General features: G+C 37.5%; 1 protein-coding gene across 2 annotated transcripts in view; it reads right to left on the bottom strand.

The window, feature by feature from the left end:
* Positions 1 to 685: 685 nt before the first annotated feature.
* Positions 686 to 23,656, bottom strand: part of Cntnap4 (contactin associated protein family member 4) — a 239,533-nt gene continuing 216,562 nt past the window's right edge. For both annotated transcript variants that reach the window (XM_005318444.4, XM_078032697.1), the window contains 6 exons: positions 23,347 to 23,571; positions 21,881 to 22,014; positions 20,712 to 20,799; positions 7,660 to 7,878; positions 7,266 to 7,337; positions 686 to 2,979 (listed from right to left, as the gene is read on the bottom strand). In XM_005318444.4, coding sequence (XP_005318501.2) covers positions 2,786 to 2,979; positions 7,266 to 7,337; positions 7,660 to 7,878; positions 20,712 to 20,799; positions 21,881 to 22,014; positions 23,347 to 23,571 — 932 coding nt within the window. In that variant the 3' untranslated portion in view covers positions 686 to 2,785. The remainder of the gene's footprint in view (positions 2,980 to 7,265; positions 7,338 to 7,659; positions 7,879 to 20,711; positions 20,800 to 21,880; positions 22,015 to 23,346; positions 23,572 to 23,656) is intronic.

Genomic DNA, 23,656 nt, shown 5'->3' with positions numbered 1-23,656 from the left:
CAAGGTCCATTCAGCAGCATGGTTCCTATATAAAATGAACATGTCGTTTCCCACTGATATCCCCAATTCATATAGGCAAGACTTTGATGCTACTTTTGCATTCTATTTGCATATTGCACGTCAGATTTAATGAGATTTGGAAAGTCTTCATCTCCTTAACGTGGTGATGATAATTATATATTGTTTTCATTCTTTTGAAATCACACACACAAAAAAAGTTTTCTTTTTAGTTTTAAATCACAGAAGGGTACACAGTATTTCTCCATATAACATGTGTATATTTATACCGTATTCACTGGCCAAGCTCCCTGGAGAAGAAGAAAAGAGAATAAAAAGGACATCATTCAATTTAAATACGAAGTAACCTTTCCACAAACAATTGCTGACAGCCAAATCATTGTTCTCTGGCAAAACTTTAAATCTACTGTAATTTGACTCACTTGTTAATTAGGAAACATTTATCTACATTTCTTTCATTTTGGGAGCCCATTTAAAAGGAAAAGTACATAATAACTGCATTTGTAAATGATTCACAACAATCACAAAATCTATCAAAAGGATTTGAACACACACACACACATACACACACTAAAATAAAAAGCAAACATCCACATGTCTTTTTCCTATTTGAAGTGGGAAAAAATCCAGTAAAATTCCCTATTTTTAAACTTTTATACAACATCTCTTAAAATATATTCTGCATTTTATTTCAAAAAATGCATTTTATTAAGAAAAAAAGAAGGAATCGATTACAAATCAGGGAATCAAGTCATGGCATACAATGTTCCAATGCATTTTGTTGGCATACAATGTACCAGTGCCATTTGTTGCAGTTTCTAGCAGTGCACACCACAGAGGACTATGTGGCTTCACCATTTATAAACCTGTCCACATTCCAGCGACTGGCAAGGTTAATACTGCTACTAAATAAAACGAACACTCAGAAAAGATTCAGAGCTCTGACGATGGCTGCATTCATCTTCGCATCAAACAAATACCACCATTTCTATATGAGTCCCTTCCCTTACCACCACGGTACCTTCAGTTCAAAGGAAAACAAACAAACAAAAAAAGGTATGCCATTTACCAATACGGGTCCTTCACAAACTACTACGTTAATTCGGGTCCTTAAGATTCAGTCAGGCATTTACAGAAACATCAATATGGATATATGCTATGAGGAAAGATGGGTGGGTTTCCAAGGAGAATTAACAAAGAAAACATGGAAAATAAGGTGACGGTCATGGTGAGTTTACAGATTTCCAAATTCATGGTGCACACAAACTAAGGAATCTAATTTCCACTTGGGAGGCACTTGAAGGTGGGAGCAGGAAAAGCAAAGTGCCTTTATTATTTAGTTGGTTTATGGAATTCAAAGACAGTTAGCATCTTGGTTACAGAGCCTCAGAATTAACTCTTGTAACAGTTCTATAAGGTTGTAAGTAATTCTTTGATCTCCTAGTGCATGTATATGCTCTTCTCAGAATGGTCTAGTCAGTGGGTTATATGGATTCTTGTTGAGAAATTAACTGTCACCCTGGATAAGAAGTGACTATATAATGACAGTTAAGCGTTGATCATTCAACACACTCTCCCTGCTTATAGCGAACATTCTTTCATTAGTCTACCGATTGTGCAGAAAAGGGGGCACAGTCACAGCTCAAATGGCAGAAACTGTGTACGGGAGGTCAGCACACAGCAACATTTATGCCTGAAGGGTTGTATGTGTTAGAAAGGAGAATGTAGCACTAGGCTTCGATTTCTCTTTTCTCTAATAATATTTCATGGAATATAGTCATGGGAGATCAAAGAAACACTGGTGATAAACTTTAGAAAAACACAAAGATAAAAGTACAAAAAAAACAGATATAAGATTTGGGGAAAATATTCTCAGTAGTATATTTCCTTCGAGGTATTACAGTTGTAATTAAAAAATACTTTTTTGCTGTGTTAATAATTTTTTTATATCAACAAGTTTCATTGAAAACAGTTTACATTCTTTGGGAGATCGGAATTTATCGGGGTCTTAACTACTGTCACCATTAAACAATGACAACAAATTAAATCGAAAACTTCTAAAGGTAACACACCACATTCTGACAACCACTGTTCTTTGAGTCTTTTTACATATGAATTGTATGTTCAGCATTAAAGTCTGACACTCAAAACTGAATGTATTCAAAATCATTGCGTCAAATAGAAAAAGAGCCATATGGACAAGCAAAGAACAATAAAACATTTTTCAGGACTATCGATGTATTGAATGTAACATAGAGAAAGGCAAAGGGGCTTTATATACTTTTGGCCACTGCAGATGCAAACACCAGCCAAAGAGGATCTTAGAAGCATTTCCAGGTCTAGGAACAACACCACAGGGAGACGAAAGCAAACGCAGCATGTTCTCAAATAAAGCAAGGTCATCACAGTCCGATTTTCTTTGTAATCTCTAATGAAACTTATGTATTACATAGTTAAGGAGACCAGGGCTACAGTTTCACATTGAAAAACCGTAGTCATGAAGCAAGATAAGCTTGTTTTAGATCATATCAGAACGTTTGAAAATTAACAGCAAGATCTAGGTCCTCGCTACATAGGATGATGGCTACGAGAAGCTTGTCGCTGGAGGAGGTCCCCTGGAGCCATCCAGAGCCTGGACATGGCAAGAGGGTAGTGCTGCAGATCCATCGCCTGTACATTCAGTGTAAGAACAGTTCTTGTCCATGGAGAGCCCCTGGCTATTGGAACAGACCGTCCTAATTATCATGAGATGGCAGCTGCCCATCAATCAGAAGAAGTACTCTTTCTGATTTTCATTGACTGCATTTTGTATGTTAAGCTCGCTTTTCAAAACGGCCTCGGCACTCTCTACGTTCTCTGACCTTTTTGCCTCGTTTCTTTTGTATAACCTTTTCTGCTGATAAATGCGAATGGCTATAGCAGTGATGCAAAGCAAGATAAAGATCACAACCGCTATCAAACCTAGAAAGAGAGGAGAAGAGAAACATAAAGTCAGAATTTTTGTCAGGAAAGGAACTGGGTTGACTTCATTGCTTAATAAAGTCCTCAGAAAAATTATTTGGTGCTTAAATCAAGCTTCTATTTATATAAATTGGAAATAAGAAAACTTCAGGTATTTCTGATTCCAGCAGTATCACAATATATTGAGTTTACTTCTGAGTTCTGCCAACCTTGTGGGTTCACCTCCATTTCCGAATGCACATCATCTTGGACTCACTTAGTACACTCGTATTTAACACAAAGTGTAACCTAGATAACTCTTATACCATGTGGCCACTTCCTATGGACAGGTTTTAATTGTTCTAAAATTACAAAATAATAGTAAGTAGAAAAAGAGTCTAAAGTTTTTATAATTAACTGTGTAAGGATGAAGTTATACTGTTGAATAACAGGAGTAGATTATGTATATGAATAATCCTAATAAACACAGATTTGAATATAAGAATACATTTCAATCACTTCCATTTAAGGAATATTGCTTTGAAACTTCTTGTTCTAAGCAAAAAATTTAAGCACTATGATTTTTCACTATGCTTCTAGTTATCAACCTGGCTTTGCATTAGGTCTGTAGTCCTCAGAGATAAGTCTTGTAATCTTCTGTAGTCCTATGAACCCTGAGGTGGCAGGGGGAGTCCTTAATATACTTAGGGGGAGGGACCCAAAAGGTAAAAAGGCAATCTTAGGATTATTCTGAGATGCCATTTTCACAGTGCTGAAATTTCCACTGATGGTATAAAATGAAACTAGATCGAATCCCTGGTACTTAGTGCAAATGAAGGCATGGATACTCAAGCATAATAATAGTCATTGAATGTATTATGTAGAAGATCTCATGCTGCCAATCAAAAGCCAGATATGTATAAGGATGCTTTAGGTGAAGCAGTAAATGCTGCTCCGTGTACTGAATCTCATCCCTTGACTACAAGTCTTTTTAACATTTTGTGTGTTGAAATGGGAAATCTATACAATGCTCTCCAGGGGTACTCTGAGGATAGCGGGCTGTCTCCAGGAAAACACCACACCACGTGGAGGCCTGAGTTGTGATCTGAACAAGCCTCTCTGTGCTGCATGTAACACCACTTTTATTTAAAGAATAACCAACAGGCAAACTCTGGTTGTTCAGGTATGGATAACTGGTGGAAATTTTCTCCCAAATGAAGTTGATCTGTCACTTCCAGAAAGACAACTCACAGTATACATTGCTAATGATAAAATTCACACTTACAATTAAAAAAATAAATAAAACAGAATTTAGAAAACTCATCCATCACCCTGAGTTTCACAGTTCCTTCATATCTAAAGGCTTTTCTGATGAGATCAGTGGAGGTATCAACTAACGCAGGTTTTCAGATAAAAATAAGTATATGAAAATAACAATGCCTATCAAATCTCAAATTGCAAAATTAAGATTCCATTCTAATATAAAGTAGATGTATACTATGCAACTGTAATAGATTCAAGTCAGAGATGCAAAGGTTCTTATCAGTCACAATAGACTCCAAAGCAGATTATTTACTAACCAGATTCTCTATGGTAGATCACAATATTGGCAAGCCAATTTTTGGCTAGGTCAACCTCACCTGAGAAAGGTTGCGATGAATATAATACCAATGGGATAACAGACTTAGGTACATGAAATCTGAACATCTTACTAATGGGTATGACTACTTTTGCTATTACTAATTATATTAGTAAAGAATAATTTTAATCAAAATATCCATTTGTTATTCATAGTTTATGTCTCAGGAAAACAGTGGAGTTGTTACAAATCTGTGTCTGATTTAAAAGCCTCTGACTTAAGGAGAGAGATTTGAATAATTTCAATGGAATGTGTTACAGAAAGCAACCCACTACAATGATAGAGTAAATGTCACTATTACATTGGCCCAGATGGGGCATCCAGCCAGTCAAATCAGGGATGATTTTTGAAATGTTTTATCTCCTTTAATCTGGAGTAAGTTTTATGTCAGGTCTTACTGTGCCCAAGAAAAACCTTGATCTCACCTGTTATACTAAATGAAATAAAAAAATAACAATTAAACAAAATATTCTGTATAAAATTCAGCCAACTGCTGTGTTCTATGATGTTGCATCCAAAGATCTGTATGGGACTGTTTTCTTGAGGAATCATAGCTTTCGGTCTGTCTAAACCTTGTCTATCCACATCTAGGTAGCCTGGCCAAATACTCCACAGCATCTGGGTTACTACCTTAGATGTCTTATCCTCCCATCTTTTACTACTACCCACCCTTGGGTTTTTTTTTTTGTTGTTGTTGTTGTTTGTTTGTTTGTGAAAGGAAGAGAAGGATCATGCAGGATGAAGAACACAGGGGAATTAGCCAGTTTAGAAAATGCTTAAGTGGATTACTGTAGTTACACAGTGGTTGCAATTTATGATAATAGACAATGGGCAAAAATTGTACAGCAATGGTACAGATGGAATAACACCCTGGAGGAGGATACACTGTGATTTAGCAGATAAATTACACATGGTCCGGATGAGGCCTTTGAGCTTAGATGGCCACTACCAGCTGCTCTATTTCTGTAGCTCAGTCCCTGTCCCTGCAAAGTTGAGAGCTGATTTCATGGACTCTGGAGAACCCTCGAAGGACAACCCTTCTATATTATCTCTCTCTGCCATATGCATATGAGCTAAGTGAGAATTTCACAGGTAAAATGTAATTTATTTTTGCTGTTGGATGACAGTACAATGAATTATAGCACATTTCCTCCTTAACTCTGTAATTCTTGTAAATGACCTTTGCCCAAAGCAACAATAATAGTCTAAAGATTGAGCACTTGTTCTAACATTGGCTTGACTCTACCATGCCCTAGACTTATTTCGGTCATGGTATCTATAGTTACCTATATCTATACTAAATAAATGCATCAAAGGAGTGCTATCACGAGACTGAGATAATTTGCTTGGTGAGGAATCCTATTTTTAAATGTTAGCACATGATAAATCTTATAGCTTTAAGTGAGTTTTTTATTGTAAAATATACTCCTCTCAGACATACTATTATAACTATTAACTACAAATTATTCTAACTACTACTCAAAAATTTTGGGGGGCTTTTCATATGATCAAATGGGAGTTCTACTCTATGTATCTTTAATTTATACATCATTAAGTTTAGAAAGAGAAAAAGTAATAGAAGTAGCAATGGTCAGAAATACTTAACCAGTATTTTTGCTTCTAAATAAAATCCTAACTACTATAAGAAAACTCAAGTCTAGATAGCTAGGGGTGTAAAAATAGATCCAAGTGGATTAAGTATTAGTAAAGCCCAGTGAGTTGCTAAAATATAAGAATAATCACATCATATGGCTATGCAATAGCATATTTACTTCTGTATGTCCATATCACATTCAGACTGCGGAGAAAAGCTAAACTACTTAACATTTCAATAATCTGATTAATAATATTCTTAAGAGCATTAATCAAGAAGAAAAAAGGTTTATTTTTGGAGTTGGTTCTGAATAAATTATATCTCAGAGAATATGCTGTCACTTTACCGGGAGATATACTTTAAGAGTTTTTCTGCTAATTCTCTAATTTAAAATTACTAACCACTTCTAGTCCATCAAGCTAGTATGTGATTAAAATGCAACTGGGTGTAATCTTCATCAATAGGAGCATCTCCATCATGCAAACAGCCCTTCTATCAAGCATGAAGGCAAAACTAGATATGTGCTTCTAATGTTGGTTTTCCTACTTTCTACATGAACCTTGGTGGAAACAGTGATATATCTAAAAACTCAAAGAAAAAAGATACTCTCAGATATAATCAGAATCCCTGAGGGCTTGCAGTTGGCCATTTTCAAGCTCAATAACATTCATTATTACCATTTTGTAACTGCTCTTTGAGTGTGATGCTTCAGTAAAATTGTCAATTATTTATACTGAAAGTTTCCAAGGAAGCCAAGTGTTTAGGAAGATTTTAAAAGACAATCCAGCACAAACAGTGCCCATCCCATTGCCTTCCTGACATCCTTAGTGATGGGTGTAGATTATTCATAGAGAGTGTCTACATGGTTACCATTATTAGTAATGACAGTAAGAACCAAGGAAGGGGCTGGGGTTGTGGCCCAGTGGTAGAGTGCTTGCCTAGCATGCACGAGGCACAAGGTTCGATTCTCAGCACTGCATAAATGTAGAATAAAGATATTGTGTCCACCTAAAACTAAAAAATAAATATTAAAAAAAAAGAACCAAGGAAGAGCTCATCCACATGTCCCATTACCTCCAATTACTGCAGAGTCACTTTTGATTGCATTAGTGAGGGGTTCTCTGTCATCCTTTGTTCCAGAATGATCTGCAGTTAAAGCACAAAAAAGGGACAGGGGTCATATTGCTAAGCCAAAGAAACAAAGTTTGAAAATTTCCATTCATGTATTAAACTAGGCCAGAATGCTAGAGAGGACTGTGGCATCCATGTGAATTTTTAATTTAAACAATGTCAACTGCAACAAATAAGAATATACAAAAGAAATGCGACAGAGAACTGAACATTAAACAAAAAAAAGCCCTTTCTAGAAACCCATCTTGAAAATATAGCAAAACAACAAAATCAGAAGTTTTCAAAACCCATGGACAAGCTGGGCTTGTGATGGGGTAGGGAGAAAGTCTTAATTCACCTGCAAAGGAATGCGTCCTTTCCCTTGATGTGGCGTCAGTGCCAGCGGGGGCCACACAGCTGGACTCGGTCACATGCCCTGTAATGGTGACAGGGGCCGGGTGGCTGGGGTGCAGAGCAGCCTTCAGAGGGGCCACATGGCTGAGCTGCACTGCAGAGAGGCAGCCCATGAAGCCCTGGGCACCAGCCAGTGCCGTCTCCTGGTCCACATCACTGTGTTCTGTAATGCCAAAGATACACTGGGATATTAACAATAATGAAAAGTGAAAATGGGCAATGACACAGAAAATGAATATTCTGGGTGTTTAATGAAATAGCATTAAATATACAGCTACCAAAATTTCTTTGTCCTCTATCTTTAATAAAAGAATTAGGTCTGTTAAGTCTTTCTACAACTACTGTGGAGATTTCCTAGGTTAATAAAAACCATTTGTAAGTCCGGCTAATTGAGAATGATCCAGCAAATTCTCTGGAAATGATTAAAGGCTCCCTAAGAAGAAGAGGTCAGGTTATGAACTAATGAGAGGTCATAATATTTCAAATTTAAAAACAGGTCATTAAAATGTATTTATGAGAGGGCTTGTAGTCAATGCTGAGAGGTGTCCTGGATTTAGAAATGACTTCTCTTCAGCTTTCGAGATTTAACCCATGGTAATAACAGAAGCTAGTGAGAACGCCGGCCCTGGGAGTACCCTTACCAGCTGCTCTGCCTGCCAATGTGGTCCAGTTGGATACTTGCTGATCCCACCCAGACATGCCAGGGGACTGATACAATTATGTGGTAGAGGCCATCCTCCAAAGTGACGGGGATGTCTCCTTAATTAGGTGCAGCCCTGAAAACATTCATACCTCATTGTGCTTTATGTTTTAAGGAAAGCCAGTTACTCAGAAATACATTTGTGCCCTCCACACATAGCACCTCCTCCCACATTAAAGAAAGCATTGGACTGCTCTAGAACAGAGATTGGCTTAAATGCCAGAATATTAATTCATAATTTGACAGCTAAGAATATGTCAAAACCAGTTGTTTTGCAAGCATAAAATCTAGACAAAGGGAATTTATTGCAGACTTTACAAAATTCTAATATTATCAGACTACCATGCATTCATCCATCCAAAAAGATCACAAAACAGCAGGTTTACTCTCCCTTACCCTGCACATATGTGGACACAGTCAAAATTCACATTTTGTCTTTCTTTAAAAAATAATAATACAATTGATATTAAGTATTTATTAGGTACATATTATGTGCTGGGCACTGTTCTAAGGGATTTGCTATTATGTTATTATTTCAGTTTTATAGTAGCCACATGAGTATTTTATTCTGATCATACAGATGTGACACTTGGATCCAGAATGTTAACAGTTTGCCTGTGGTTCTATAGTCACTGGCACTAGGTGCTGGACTCCGGGACTGTTGGGCACCAAACCATAGATTTTTTGGTTTATGATACACTTTATGGTTGCAATATTAATTCCTTCTCTGAGCTTGTATCTTCCACAGTGTCTATCTTCATTTTGTTTTGGGTTTCTTTTTGGCTTGATGCTACGTTTTTGTTTTGTTTTGTTTTGTTGTTTTTTTTTTTTTTTTTCTGGTACTAAGGATTGAACATAGAGGCACTTAACCACTGAGCCACATCCCCAGCACTTTCTTATATTTTATTTAGAGACAGGGTCTTATTGAGTTGCTTAGGGCCTCACTAATTTGCTGAGACTAGTTTCGAACTCACAATCCTCCTGCCTCAACCTCTCAAGCCTCTGGGATTGATGATAGTTTTTAAGTGACCCTGGGAAACTTAACTCAGACTGAACCTATCTTTTCTTATTATATCAAGGTTTTTGAAGAAAAACCATTTTTATTCACATCTTATACCTAATGACAAAAATACTGATGGAATGTTTAGTATTGTGAGAGTCATTCTCTGTAAAAAGGAAACGTAAGATTAGAGCAATTGCATCTCTTTCCTGTGGGGGCTTTAATCATTTCCAGAGAGTTTGCCTTATCCTTCTTAATTAGGCATACTGAAAAATGTGTGTTCATTAACCTGGGAAATCTCAACACCAGTTGCGGAAAGGCTTCAGGTATCTAGCTCTTGTAACAGAGACAGAAGTAGTGATATATGTATTGCTGTTGCATGAACAGAATCAGAACACAGGTATTCAGGCCCAGGTGTTCTAGTTCTGGGGGCCATGTCTGACACCACACACACACACACACACACACACACACACACACACACACACACGACTGGGAGCTTTTGATGCATGTGATTGGCCCTCGATATGCAGCATCTGTGCTGTTTAAGAGGGACACCGTGTAGATAGAACCAAAGATATAATAGTCCACCATCACAGAAGCTGCTCATTTGATTGGGTCCTCAGTTCACCCTCTGTACGTGTGGATTCCACATCCACAGATTTGACCAGCCTCAGATCAAAAATATTTGTTTAAAAAACAGTGTCTGTATGAAACAAGCACAGACCATTATTGTGCATTATTCCCCAAACAATATAGTATGATGAATGTCTACATAGCATTTACACTGTGTTAGGTACCATAAGTAACAGAGAGATGATTTCAAGTACATGGGCGACGTACATAGGTCAAATGCAAACACTGTGCCACTGTCTACAAAGGCAACTGAGGATCTGTGGATCTTGATGTCCACAGGGTCCTGAAATCAACACCCCATCAACGTGAGAGAACAACTGCACATTCACATTACATATATTCTAGAGAATGACAGCATTCTTGTTTGGGGAGATTTTTTTTTAAACTTAATGAAAAATTTTTAAAAAAGAAATATAATAGTAACATAATCAGTATAGCGTTTTTCCCATTTCTTCTACAAGGTGCAAATGTTGAATAATGTTTCTATGGGCTTTTAAAATAATCTTACCTTTTGAGCTGAAAGAAAATGGAAGAGTCAAAATTCATATCCCTTAAAAAATCTGGCATGAGGCATATTTTGAAACATCATATTTACAAACCAAATGCACCTTCCCCACTTCGAAATTATCATGCAAAAACCTAAACCTTTAAAACTTGAAACTTAAAATTTAAAACTTGACAGTGAGCTAGTGTTTACTATTTTCAGAGCTAAAGACAGGAAACCAATTCCCTGCAATTCAGATGTCTTGCATTTTAGGAGAGAGGACAGATAATAAGCATAGAAACAGAAACGCAATGAGAATTTCCAAGAGCGATAATACTGTGAAGAAAATAAACTGGCCCAAGTGATGGAGGGAACCTGGAACAGGAAATTATCTTGATGGATTAGGTTATTTTTCAGTGTGTTTATTTTAGGGATGACTCTTTTCACAGTCCTATTTACCTGGTCCTCTATGGATATTACTACCATACCTTCTGTCTCTATTCTTTCTTTTTCAAAATTTGTAAGATTCCTCGTGATTTTGTCATGTTTATTGGATGGTTCCTAGGTGAGTGTTTGTTCTCCCTGTTCTGCAGAGAACATGGTGAGCTCCTTCACTCTGTACCCACAGTTTTTATTGAGCCTAGAACATTTCATGGACTATGCAAGCAACAATTGTTTTCTCTCCCCTTTTGATCTTTCTAGAGTGACATTTGTTTACATAAAGTCTCCTTTGTACATTTGTACATTTGTACTTTATTTCCCATCCTGATTTCTATCGTTTAGGGCTTCTTTCTGTGTGGGTCAAATGCTTTTTACTTATTGATCATAAAGATCATTCTTTTCAGTTGAATGTTTTAGTTTGGAGGGAAATCATATTTTTTTTTTTAGTTCCTCTGGTTCTTTCTGTTGCTTTGCTAAATTTTCTTCACTTGCTCTTACTACATTCCATTCATGCTGGTGTGGTCTCCTCCAACAGCTCTACTCTGATATGGATTCTTTCTGCTTGCTTTGCTTTTTTCTCCTCTTTTATTGATGCTCAATTTGTTTAAGTACATAGTTTTGTTCTAAATTTACTTGCTGGTGCTCAGTAACTTCCTGCATTATTTGGCTGAAACACAGTGTATTAGGCTTCTCTAGAGGAACAGAATCAACAGGAAGTACAATTATAAAAAGGGGATTTATTAGGTTGGCTTATGTGACCAGAAGCTGGATGGTCCACAATGGCTGTCTGCAGGCTGGAGAGCTGAAAGAGCCAGTAGCTGCACCATCCAAGAGGCTGCAGCCCCAGAACAAGAGGGATCAAGGTGCTACCCTAGTCCAAGACTGAAGGTTTCTGGAGAATCACTGAAAGAGTCCACTTTGGAAGAGTGAAATTGCATGAGTCCAATATCCTCAGATGATCCCAGCAGCAATCAAGAACTCATTCAAGAAGAATTAAGCTAGTATCTGCTGCTTCTTTCTTGCTCTTCCAACTTTTATTCCATCCAAGCCCTCATGCTATTGGATGGTGCTGCCCATACGTAGGGAGGGTCTCCATTTCAATTGGCTATCCCACCTGCCAGTCATTCCTAAATATACCCTCATTGACACACCTATAAACCTCTTAATCATGGGCTTCTCTTAATCCAATCAGGTTGACAATTCAAATTAACCATTACACACAGGGAACAATGCAGCAGCCTGTGGCCCTGGAACTGCAATGCAGTGGCTTCAGAGCACCTTGGAGTCTTTTCTCCTCACCCAATACTGGAATAGAAAGGACCTGACCCAAATCTCAGCTCATCCTCAGCTCTGTGGGAAACTGAGAAAACTGGCAAATCTGTGTTTTCTGATGCTGATCTTTTACCAAGGGACCCAGGGATCTCTGAAAAGCAAGCATTCCCCAGGACTCACACAAGTCAAATTCTCTCCCTGAGACTTCTCTAGGCTGGTCCCCAGACACTCCAACCTGGAAAGTAGGGAGACCCAGGACAGCTGTCTTACCGGCACTCTCTAGATTCATCCTTCCTGTTGGGCTGGAGACCATGACTCCTGGTGTTGAGGTCATCAGTGGGTGGAAATAGTACTGACAGTGGAGGAAAACTGCAAGGGACTTAGCCACTATCTTCCCAGAACTGAATCCAACAAAATAAATAGCTATACCCCTAAGAGGCTCAAAAGCAAGGCTGACCCTAGAAATATAGAGCATCGGGGCTGGGGTTGTGGCTCAGTGGTAGACCGTTTGCCTAGCATGCACGAGGCACTGGGTTCGATCCTCAGCACCACATAAATGTAAAATAAAGATATGTGTCCACCTAAAACTGAAGAATAAATAAAAATAATTTTAAAAAAGAAATATAGAGCATCATCTATCTGCTTTGATCATTATGCTAACAAAGCCAATAAGCAAAAATATACATCTTTCCTGTTATCTGATTCCTGAAATGCCAACACTGTGAATAGGGCTAGAAAAGAGAAGGTAGAGGAAGGAATTAGAGATAAATGTTTCTCTCCAGCAATCCTGATAAGACCACTGTGTTTTGGATGTTTCTGGTTATAAACGTCTTAACTGACTTAGATTCTTGGATGGTCCTGCCTATTAAAAAATAAGCCTCAATTGTCTAGGCCAACAAAGGAAATGATTTCCATTTGTGTAAAAAGGAAAACTTTTAGCAAAAGGTCCACATGAAAAATGGAGTACCAAGAAATTAGAGTTTGATGGAGTGCCTTTCTATCACAGAGCAAGAACTGTTTCTGGAAAGATATGACGTAAATGTAAGAACAATTACAAGCAGTGCTTTATAAAATTTCTAGGGACTCTCATGACCAAAAAAAAAAATTAAATATAAAAACTCTGAGAACAAATATAAGTCATTGAAAATGTCAAACCTATGAAAAGGGACCATCTTTAAAACGAATCTCAATATCTTTAATCCATAAAGATAAAGATAAGGAAGGACTTTCCAGAAAATGGTGCAATGAATCAAAGGAAGATCCAGGGCTAGAACCAAGCTGTGCTCTATTTCCTTGTATACAATTAAACCAAGACTCCACAAGAAAAGAGTTAGTGGGAAAATAAAATGGCAAAGCATGCAACAAATGCTATGCGGATAATGGAGAAGTTCATCATAAAAAGATATTTATTCGCCTGCCAAATGCACTGCTCTGTGATATGAACTTGAAAACCTAATTAATACACAAGTTATTTACAGGTAGTAGCTATCTCACTCTCACCTGAACTTCTCTTTTGCTCTCAGCACAATCTGTCTCATCTTAAGTATCATTTGACAAGATATGTGCCCAATCACAGTGACCTTAAGAAATCTAATTAAACTTTTTTATAGACCCCCTTGGCTTTGAAGCCGGTTGTTCTTAAAATATCCTTGAGATTGAAGAGTGTTCCTAAAGCTCTCCCGGGGAGAAGGAGGAGACGCTCTCTTCCCTCAGACCACACACTTTATTTACATCTGGCCTAAATCGCCACTGCAGAAATCGGAGTGCATTTCCTGGCTCTGCAAGCTCTGAAGAGATAAATGATCCCGATGGGTCATCGCTTCTGAGTACACCACAGCTACTGCTCAGAACCAGCGAGAACAGTCCTCGGGCTTTTAGAAAACTCTTCTCACATAAAAATCAACCTCTGAACAAAACCCAGAACTTAATTTTACAATCATTTCAGATACAAAAGGCAAGTGTAACACAGCCCGTTAATTATGGTTAATTATGGAGGACTATCCACCCCATTGGTTTGATGAGACCTGGTTTTCCCCATTGCCACTGTCAAACACCAACAAGCTACTGGGTTTGTGCACGACTGTAAATTGGACACAAAAAGTAGCAAACAGCAACTTGGAACTTTGCTCAGCCTTTTTAATAGTCATTTTTACAATGGGTTAAATGATATCATTATTTCAAACATGGGCACATTTTCCCATAAGAGGTTTTATGCAACTTTAAGATTATGTAATTATCTTAATTGGGATTTTTTTTTTTCATGTGGTAGAACTGTGACCCAATAAAAGCCTCGGGAATTAACCAAACAATTTATACTTGCCTATTTCCTTTGGTCACCTCCATCTTAGAGAAATGTCTTTATACAATTTTCCTATAAACATGTACCTTAAGGGAACTCGAAGACAAATCACTCACTTTGACATTGGAACTTATGACATTATGAAGGATGTACTTAATAAAGAAATGACATCTGGCTCATTGCCTTTGCACAAGGAAGATGAGATTGCCAGGAATTGCCTCTTCTCTGTCTATCAGGACTTAGATCTATCCATGAGTTTGAACTAGAACAACATTTTTTTTACTCCAATCACTGTTAATAAGCATGACGAGCAGGTATGAAGCAGTAGGTAATTTTTTTTTTTGGTAACAATATCAAATTGTGCTATGACAACATGAAAATCATCTCTATGACTCCATTACACTGAACAGACGACATCAGGCAGAACTCAAATTTCAGAGTTCTCACTCTGACTCATCCTGAGATTATTATCACACTGAATCATCAAGTACCTGCTTGCTACAGCCCCGATCCCCATCTCAAACAAAGCTTTGTTATCCACTTCTTAACCCCAGCCTCTCTCTTCTGTCCACATCTAGTCCTTAATGAATTCATTTCCACATTAGCATAAGTGCCTCATGGTGGCTTTATTTTTACTTAGTCCTATCCTTTTCTCCTCTTTCTTTTGGAAATAATTCTTCTTTTATCATTGCATGCAGGTTTCAAGATTTGGCACCTGAAAATAGACTATTTGGGATTAAAGACTTTTGCTTCTATCATTGGTATTTGTTGAAATGTAAGCAGAATTCATGTTTTAGTATGCTTGACTGCCAAGTGAGAACAAGGAAGGGGAAGCATCATCAGAGGCTACACCTGTCACCTTACCCCAGAAGGACCACGTGCTCCAGATTACATGTGCCTTGTGACAAAAATCACGATTTTCACCTTATCATTTGCTCTGTAATTAAAATCAAGTAATATGTCTCTTTTGGCATCGTGGATGTTCTTTGGGTTTGGGAAATGTCCATTCTGATCTATATTCATCTATCATGGTAGGAAAAAAAGGTATCTTGAAAGTTTCTAACTATGGCCAGTCTAACGCTATGAATGACCCTTTGCAATCTACCTAAGTCTTCACAAGGATGAAGTTACACTATACATTTGAGATAGTCTAAGACAGTTCTATTTTTAAAAAAATTAAAAAGCAATGGATCTGATAAAATTTTAAAAGATTTTAAGATCAATTTGTTTTTCTTCTCTTTTAAAATTTGCCTTTAAAATAACTAGCCCATTATCCTGGGAGTCATTTCACAATATATTTACAAAGTCAGCCTCCTTCCGTTATCTAGGTCACCTTTTTTCTTCCGCTCTAGGTATTAAAGTAAGTCTTATATAAAGGATTCCCGTTCATTGGAAGGTGCTCTTAAAGCTTTTCAGAGGACGTTGGTAGACGGGTGTTCCTTGCTGACTGTACACTCTGTTGACATCTGGCCCAAATCTCAACTGCAGGAATCTGGGTTACTTCTTGGCTCTTCAGCCTCACATCGAATATGTAAAAGCCATCACTCAGAAAGAGTGAAACCATCGACCATCTTTTATTTAAACAAATTATACAACTATTCTAAAGTTTAAAATTATCCAGGCACATAACTCAGAGCTTAATTTTACAGGGATCTCTGAATGTGAAAAGTAAATGTAGTCACCTGATAATGGTATCACCTGAAGTGAGAAGCTCAGGTAAACCCTTGATCTTCCAACCACAGCTTGGAACCATCAATACACTACCATGACCAAAGTCATTGAGTCCTATTTTTGCAGAGGATTTGGGGACTGGGGATTGAATGCAGGGGCACTCAACCACTGATTCACTCCCCAGCCATTTTTTTTTTGTATTTCATTTAGGGACAGGGTCTCACTGAGTTGCTTAGGGCCTCACTAAGTTGCTGAGGCTGGCTTTCTTCTTTTTTTTTTTTAACTTTTTAATTTATTTTTTTATGTGGTGCTGAGAATCAAACCCAGTACTGCAAACATATTAGGCAAGTGATCTACCACTGAGCCACATCCTCAGTCCTTGAGGCTAGCTTTGAACTTGCAATCTTCCTGCCTCAGGCTCTCGAGCTGCTGGGATGGTAGGCATGTGGCACTGCACCTGATGAGCCCTTCCATATTTTAAGTGCAAAAGGGAGTTAGAAACAGTTGCCTTCTATTATGGTTTAGACATTAGGTGTCCTTCAAACGCTCCTGTGTGAGGCACTGCAAGAAAGCTTAGAGGTGAAATGATTGGGTTATGAGAGCCTGCACCCAGTCAGTGACTTAATCCCCTGACTGGGATTAACTGGGTGGTAACTATAGGCAGGTAAGGTCCCCTGGAGGAGCGGGCATGCCTTTGGGTTTATATTTTGTCCCAAGTGAAGGAAGCAGTCTCTCTCTCTGCATGATATTTTGCGTCACCTCAGACCCAAAGCAATAGAGTCAGCCCTAGAGCCTGGCAGCTGAGATCCTCTATGAGCCAAATGGGCTTAACAAAGTGAAAACCACACTTGACACGCCACAGAAGCATGCCTCACACACCTCCAAGTAGAGGATCTCAGCCGCCAGGCTCTAGAACTTGCCTGGAGTTTGGGCCATGGCCATATGCTCCATGGGCTGTTGCCAGCAGTGGCTGACCACAGCAGGCATGCCAACGACTTGTTCCTGGGAAACATGGGACTCCTCTGACTCTGACTCAAGGGCTCCCCAAAACTTTGCTAAATCTTTCTTAGACTGCAACAGTGGGCTAGCACTCTGATCTCTCAAGCCCTCCCTCTCTCCTTTACATGTAGAGAAAGCTGGATGGCTCAGCCAGCCTTAATCAATGCCACCACCCCATTTTCTCTTACCTAAGTGTCCCCTTAATAAAATTGTCCCATGTTTCATTGTGTCTTGGCAGTTGTTTCTCAGAGAACCTAAGAGGTAACTTCCAAACAGGGCAATGTTCTTTGAAAAATTAATAGCTTCACCTTTTAACCATCCTGTTGATCTTTTTTATCATAAATTAATATATTATACCAAAATATAATACTATAACCTGTAACACTTATAATAAATTCATATACCACGCAAAATTTGACCGTAAGTTATTAGTCTCCTTTGAATTACAAATGATTAGTCTTCCTCATGATTCACACCTTAGGCACATATTAAATAAATTATCACTTATACTTTTGGGAGAATGAATTGATTCAGACTGTAAATTTCATTGCCCAATTTGGATTTGAATCTTATTTTCAAACATGAGTGATATGCATTTGAATAATACGCAACTTGAATAAAAAACGTGAACATCTTTGATTCCATACCAACCTTCCATATTCACTGGCAAAAAGGGAAACGTATTAAATGTCATTCTACCATTTAGCTAACAGAGTCCTCCTCACAGGATGCAGATCAGTTTTATAATTATTTATAATATATTTAACAAATTTCTACTCACATACACACAAAAAAAATTTATCAGTAACTCTGGCGTTAAATTTGAAGATTAAAAACATGATTTGTCAACATGACCCATGATGCTTAGAACTAACTATCTTATAGATTTTGGTACATGCCTCATTTCAGAACCTGCTAGACTGAAGAGCTCTTGAGATCAGGAGCTGTTTTATTTAGATGATTTTTTTTTTTCATTACTTTCTGCCACAGTTCATGGTATATTTTGCACATAAAACCTACTTAATTAATGTGCCTTCTTGATATTGTGAATGTAATAGGAGCTCATCCTTCCCCTCACTGAGGGCACGGATTCTGGTAATGTGGAGTGTGGGGGATGGGAACCCTTATACACTACCAGCTGCACCTGCTTTAAATGAGTAACAAGAGTTACAGGCCCACAGGCTGAATGGAGGAGAGAGTCGTGAGCAGAGCCTTCTGTGAGCCTGATGCAAAGAGGTTTTCAGGCAGTGTCTGAAGCAGAGGATGGCCCCCTCGGATCCTGAGACCCTCTAGGGCTCTCATTTCTTCCCAGCCAGCCCCCCGCCCCCAGGGCAGAGAGCCTTAGGGAAAAAGATGCCTCCCACCATTAAGTCTGTTGGGGTGTGTTGATGCTGCTTGTTAGTCTGCTGGGATTTTTTTTGTTCCAATACAACTTTATTTTTATTGACATGTAATCATTGTATATATTTATGGCATCCGGTGTGATATGTCGATAATTAGTATTTTCATCCTTTTTGTCCTTTTTCCGCATTTGGAGACTTTGAGTTCTTCTCCTGTAGTTCATGAAATGTGCCATGGGTTATCATGAACTATGGTCCCTCGCCCCCGCCCCCGCCCCGTGCAACACTTGCACCTCTATGAGCTGTGCTCTGGAAGCCTCAGCCACCTCCCTCTTCCTGACCTCCCCCAGTGCCACTCAACCTCTGGTCATCAATGTTCTACATTCAGGCTGCTCTTTCTAGCTTCCACGTGGAAGAGAGAATTTGCAGCATCTGTCACTTAACCTAATGAACTCCGGTTCTATCCACTTTGCTGCAAATGACAGGATTTCATTCTTCTTAAAATTTCCTTTGGCCTCCTATGCTATGCCAGAGTTGTAAGTGGAATAAAACCCTCTATCATTAGGGGAAAATGATGTCTAGAAACATCTTACGTATATATTCAAACCTAAATAGTCAATTCACAGAGGCCAGTGTCCCTACCTCTACAGCGGCCTGAAATAGATACAAATATTTCCCAATGCCAAATATGAAATAAGTAAATATTTTTTCCTTCTGTTTTTAACTGAGGGCCTAGCCATTGCTTTTGTATGTTTGAAACTTGGTCTAAAACTAATATGCATGTGCTCAGACTGAAAGTGTATATTGTCTTATTCACTAATTAGACATCAGGGGCCAGGATTTGAATCAATTTTAAAGCTACAAAATATTACCATTTCATGCCAAATGTGTTATTGACTATGCATGCATCCATAGAGCAAATGATATAAATGTCAATCTTCAGTAGTTGAATTTATGTAATTAACACTGCGAGACACTTGGAATTTTTCAGATACGCTTCCAAATAACTAAGCAGTCCTATACACATATCTTTTATGTCCACTGGAAAGGCAAATAATTCATGATATTTCCCCTGTTTGGAGAAAAAAAGAGCACATAATTTGGGTACTCATCATACTATTTGAAAGCCTATAAATATTTATAAACTTAGCTATTAACCTTCTCAAGGGCCAATATTTTGATCATTCACCCATGGGTTTAATCAAACATCCTCAAGACTCTGAGACTATGCACAGGGAACATAAGGAATGATTAATGGAGGTTACAAATAACTGAAAAGGTCAAAAAATAAAAGATTTTATGTACTATCTTGGACGAAATGTTCCAGGTTAGTGTCAAATAACAGACTAGCAATGTAAACCAATTTAAAGACGCCTCCCCCACTATCAAATTATGTGAAATATCAATACTCTATCATTTATAACTAAAAATAAAATCTTCCTTAAGGTTTACTTCCCTATTTTTTAATTCAGTCCCTGTTGGCAAGTATTAAAAATGCATACATATTTTAATTTTAAAATGGCAATCGTATGTTTCTACTGCAGAGAGGTTATCAGAAGTAACGATGGCAATAAGTAAGAATTATAAGTCGCTCACCTATCTTGAGTTTAGGCTTGAGTGGCTGGCAACTACAAGGTTGCAGCCAGGCAAACAAGAGCCAAGCACCACCTCAAGCATATTTGCTCATTGGAAGATGAGCAATTGCCTTCTCCTTACATTTCTTTTAAAACTTATCCTCATTTTATCATTAGATGAGGATTTGTATACTTGGAAGAGGATTGACATGGACTTTGTTATTTCTACCTTCATTTGACATTTTTGAGGTGTGAGAATAGAATCGTGTTTCTTCTGCTGGGCTAACACATGACAGAGACGGGGGTGACCTTCCTCCCAGAGGAGGATGTTTGCTCATCCCACAGGGAGCCCCTCCGCACCATTACGTACGTCTGCATCTTGATCATCACTCAATTCATAATTAAAATGAGGCCTTGGCATGATGAAGTGTGTGTGTGCACGTGCGCGCGTGCGTGCGTGTGTGTGTGTGTGTGTGTGTGCGCGTGCGTGTGTGTGTGCACTCTTGAGTGGCTGTAAGGCAATCCTTCTGACCCAGGGTCATGGATAATGATTCAGGGAAAGGTTGCTTCTCTCACTTACCTGAGATCCTGCCCAGTACGAGAGATTTGACAGCACTGAATTCTGTGCCTGATGCCAGGTGAACTTGTCTCCTGATATTCTCGTCAATCTACAAAATTGTCACGAGGTGCACATATCCAAATGAATGTTGTTTTGTAGAAAGAAGAACAGGAAGAAAAGAAAGAGAAAAGAAAATGATGAAAGGAGCAAGTCTAAGTTTGGCCCTAAAGGGTTAGAAAAAATATATACTTAAAAAGACTTAAAAAGGTGGAGATATTTTTTCTATCTACACTCAGGTACCATTCATCCCACCTTCCATCCCGTTAGATAGCTTTAATTTTTTTGTCCACTGTATGAGGAATCCAGGATTGGTAAAGCCAACCAAAAGGGACAAGATATTTTTTACCTCAAAGCTTGATATTTTTACTGGAGTCTTACAGTTAAGACACTTTCTTCTGTATAGAAGGCTGAAAAATCAGTGCTTTTCTTCAAAAGCTGTTAAAGTGAATAATTCCAGTTTCTCTGTTGGGACTTATATTTTTCTTAAAAATATATTCTGTTCCTACATTCATTTTCTGTTTAGAATTATAGTTGGCTTTATACCCATCCTATAAGTAGACATTTTCCTTGGAGTAGTGATGGAACTACACTAATGATAAACTAAGACATCTTTTCCCTACCAACCAGGGAAAAGCCAGTTAGGAAAATCGGACATTTTGGAAAAGCTTTTAATAAAAAATAAAACTTTACTCACCACAGCACAAGACATCCTGGTGAATGTGAAATGTGAATAAAGTGATAATACTTTTAAAGAAAGACTAAACCTTGAGGCTGGGGTTGTTGTTCAGTGGTAGAGTGCTATCCTCGAATGTTTGAAATTCTGGGTTTGATTCTCAGTACCACATAAAAATAAATAAGTGAAATAAAGGTATTTTGTCCAACAACAACTAAAAAATAAACATTAAAAATGAAAGACTAAAAAAAAAAAGAAAATCAGACATTTTAAGTATCAGATATTAATAATACTTTGGGCAGAATTTTATTGCTTAAAACCTGACCACATTCAATAGTCTACTTATGATCTGAAGAGGACCGTTGTTTATTCTATTCACAATCAAATTTTTACAACAGGTGCTCTATGCTGGGAACTCATAGAACAACTATGGCTTCTGATGGATATTCTCCATTACCTCTACAAAGACCACTCCTTCTTCTCTGTTAATCTTTATGTGGTGAAGTTGCCCATCAGCCATGCTTTTAAAATCAAAGTTAACAACATCAGGTTCTTGATATCTATTTAGCTTGTACCTTATCTGCAAACTTCCTAAAGCAGAAAAAAAGTTATATTTTGAATAAGAATTGCATTTAAAAATCTATAAAAACTCACAATCCTTGTATTGCTGCTGTTTATTCATATCCAATGGGAAATTCACAATCATTCATTTGGGTGTGCCCTCTAAATTTAATTCCTAAAAGTCAATTTCTAAGTAAAACTACAATATTTTCAAAATCGAGACCAAGCATATTGTTCATATACCTTCTCTTTCTTGCATCCCTTCTGCACTAGTTTCTAATTTAAACAAAGGAAAATAAGACTAAGTCTCTCTGAAATGTCAAATTATTATGGACTACTGCAATGATATTCTCTTTATATAATCATATTTAAAATATATATCTCAGACTACTGGAAGATAGTTAACTAATGGAATTATTACAAACAAATACACTTTTACTAAAGATGAGGCATATTTCCAACTGGTCATGGTCATAGACTTTGGAATGGAATTAGGGCGAAATGAATGATTTTAAGCCAAATTTGCCATTAGACTTAATATTAATGGCCTGCAGAGATTTCAAGTAATTTATTTCATAGTATGCCTTGCAATTTAAACAATAAGAATATCCTAATGTATATATAAGCTGCAAGCTAAAACCATACAGTGAGGGTAAATATACTTACTGAACAACAATATTTTTATTGAGGTATTTAGTGCTCTTGGGCCATATTTGATTTTGTTGAAATAACATATTCACACATTTGTATATTTGTTTATTTTCTCATCAAGAAAACATATTTCTAAAATTCTCATCTTTAATCCAGATGTAAGGTAGAATAAAATAGCAGTGAGTGGATTTCTGTCACAAGGTTTCTATCACACACATATTTCCTAATCCACATATCATGACCCTGAAAGGACACACAGTGTTCCCGTAGTTCATTGCCTATTATTAGAACTAACATATCATCTTGTGGGCATTTTCTTCTGCATGATGCTGGTTCCTTAACAACTCCCTTAATACTTATTTACTTGATTAGAAGGAAATATTTGTCATATACAAGGAGATATTTCATTTGTAAATGAACTAACTACAAAACTGATACTGAGAGTCTCAATATAATAAACACTTTATATGAATTGCATATGTAAAATTATCAAAATTATAAAGAGATAAAGGCATCTTGGTTATTTTAAATAATCTCTTTAGATTAAATTTGTAAAAAAGCAAATATTCTGAAAATGAGACATTAATATACAACATAGGTGCACTCTTTGTTCCCTGGTAGTAGTCTGAGAAGCAAGAACCCAAGAACGATTCATATTAGTGCCCTACAATCCTAATTCAATTTTCTTTCTCTCATCTAAATAGCACTCACCATTTTTGGCGATGATAACAGAAAGGTATTCTTTGTAGAAGGAGCTCATGTAAAGCAGTAAGCTGGGTGCCCGTGTTGTTCGGAAGCTAAATTTGATCATTTCTCTGCTCAGCTTCATATCACCATGAAATGAAGCAGCGTGGGAGCTTGAGTTTTTACTTAAGGAATAATTTTCTTGAAAATTGTAAATCACAGATGAGCCAGATCCAAAATATGCAGAAATCTCTGGAAGGACATGCATATTTTATGTTAAAACATTTAAGTACAAGCATCTTGTTTTAGTTATGTTAATTGACATCGTAATATTTTT

Source organism: Ictidomys tridecemlineatus, chromosome 15 (assembly GCF_052094955.1).
Source record: "Ictidomys tridecemlineatus isolate mIctTri1 chromosome 15, mIctTri1.hap1, whole genome shotgun sequence".
In the NCBI taxonomy this organism is placed as follows: Eukaryota; Metazoa; Chordata; class Mammalia; order Rodentia; family Sciuridae; genus Ictidomys; species Ictidomys tridecemlineatus.
This window is presented reverse-complemented; position numbering and strand designations above follow the sequence as displayed.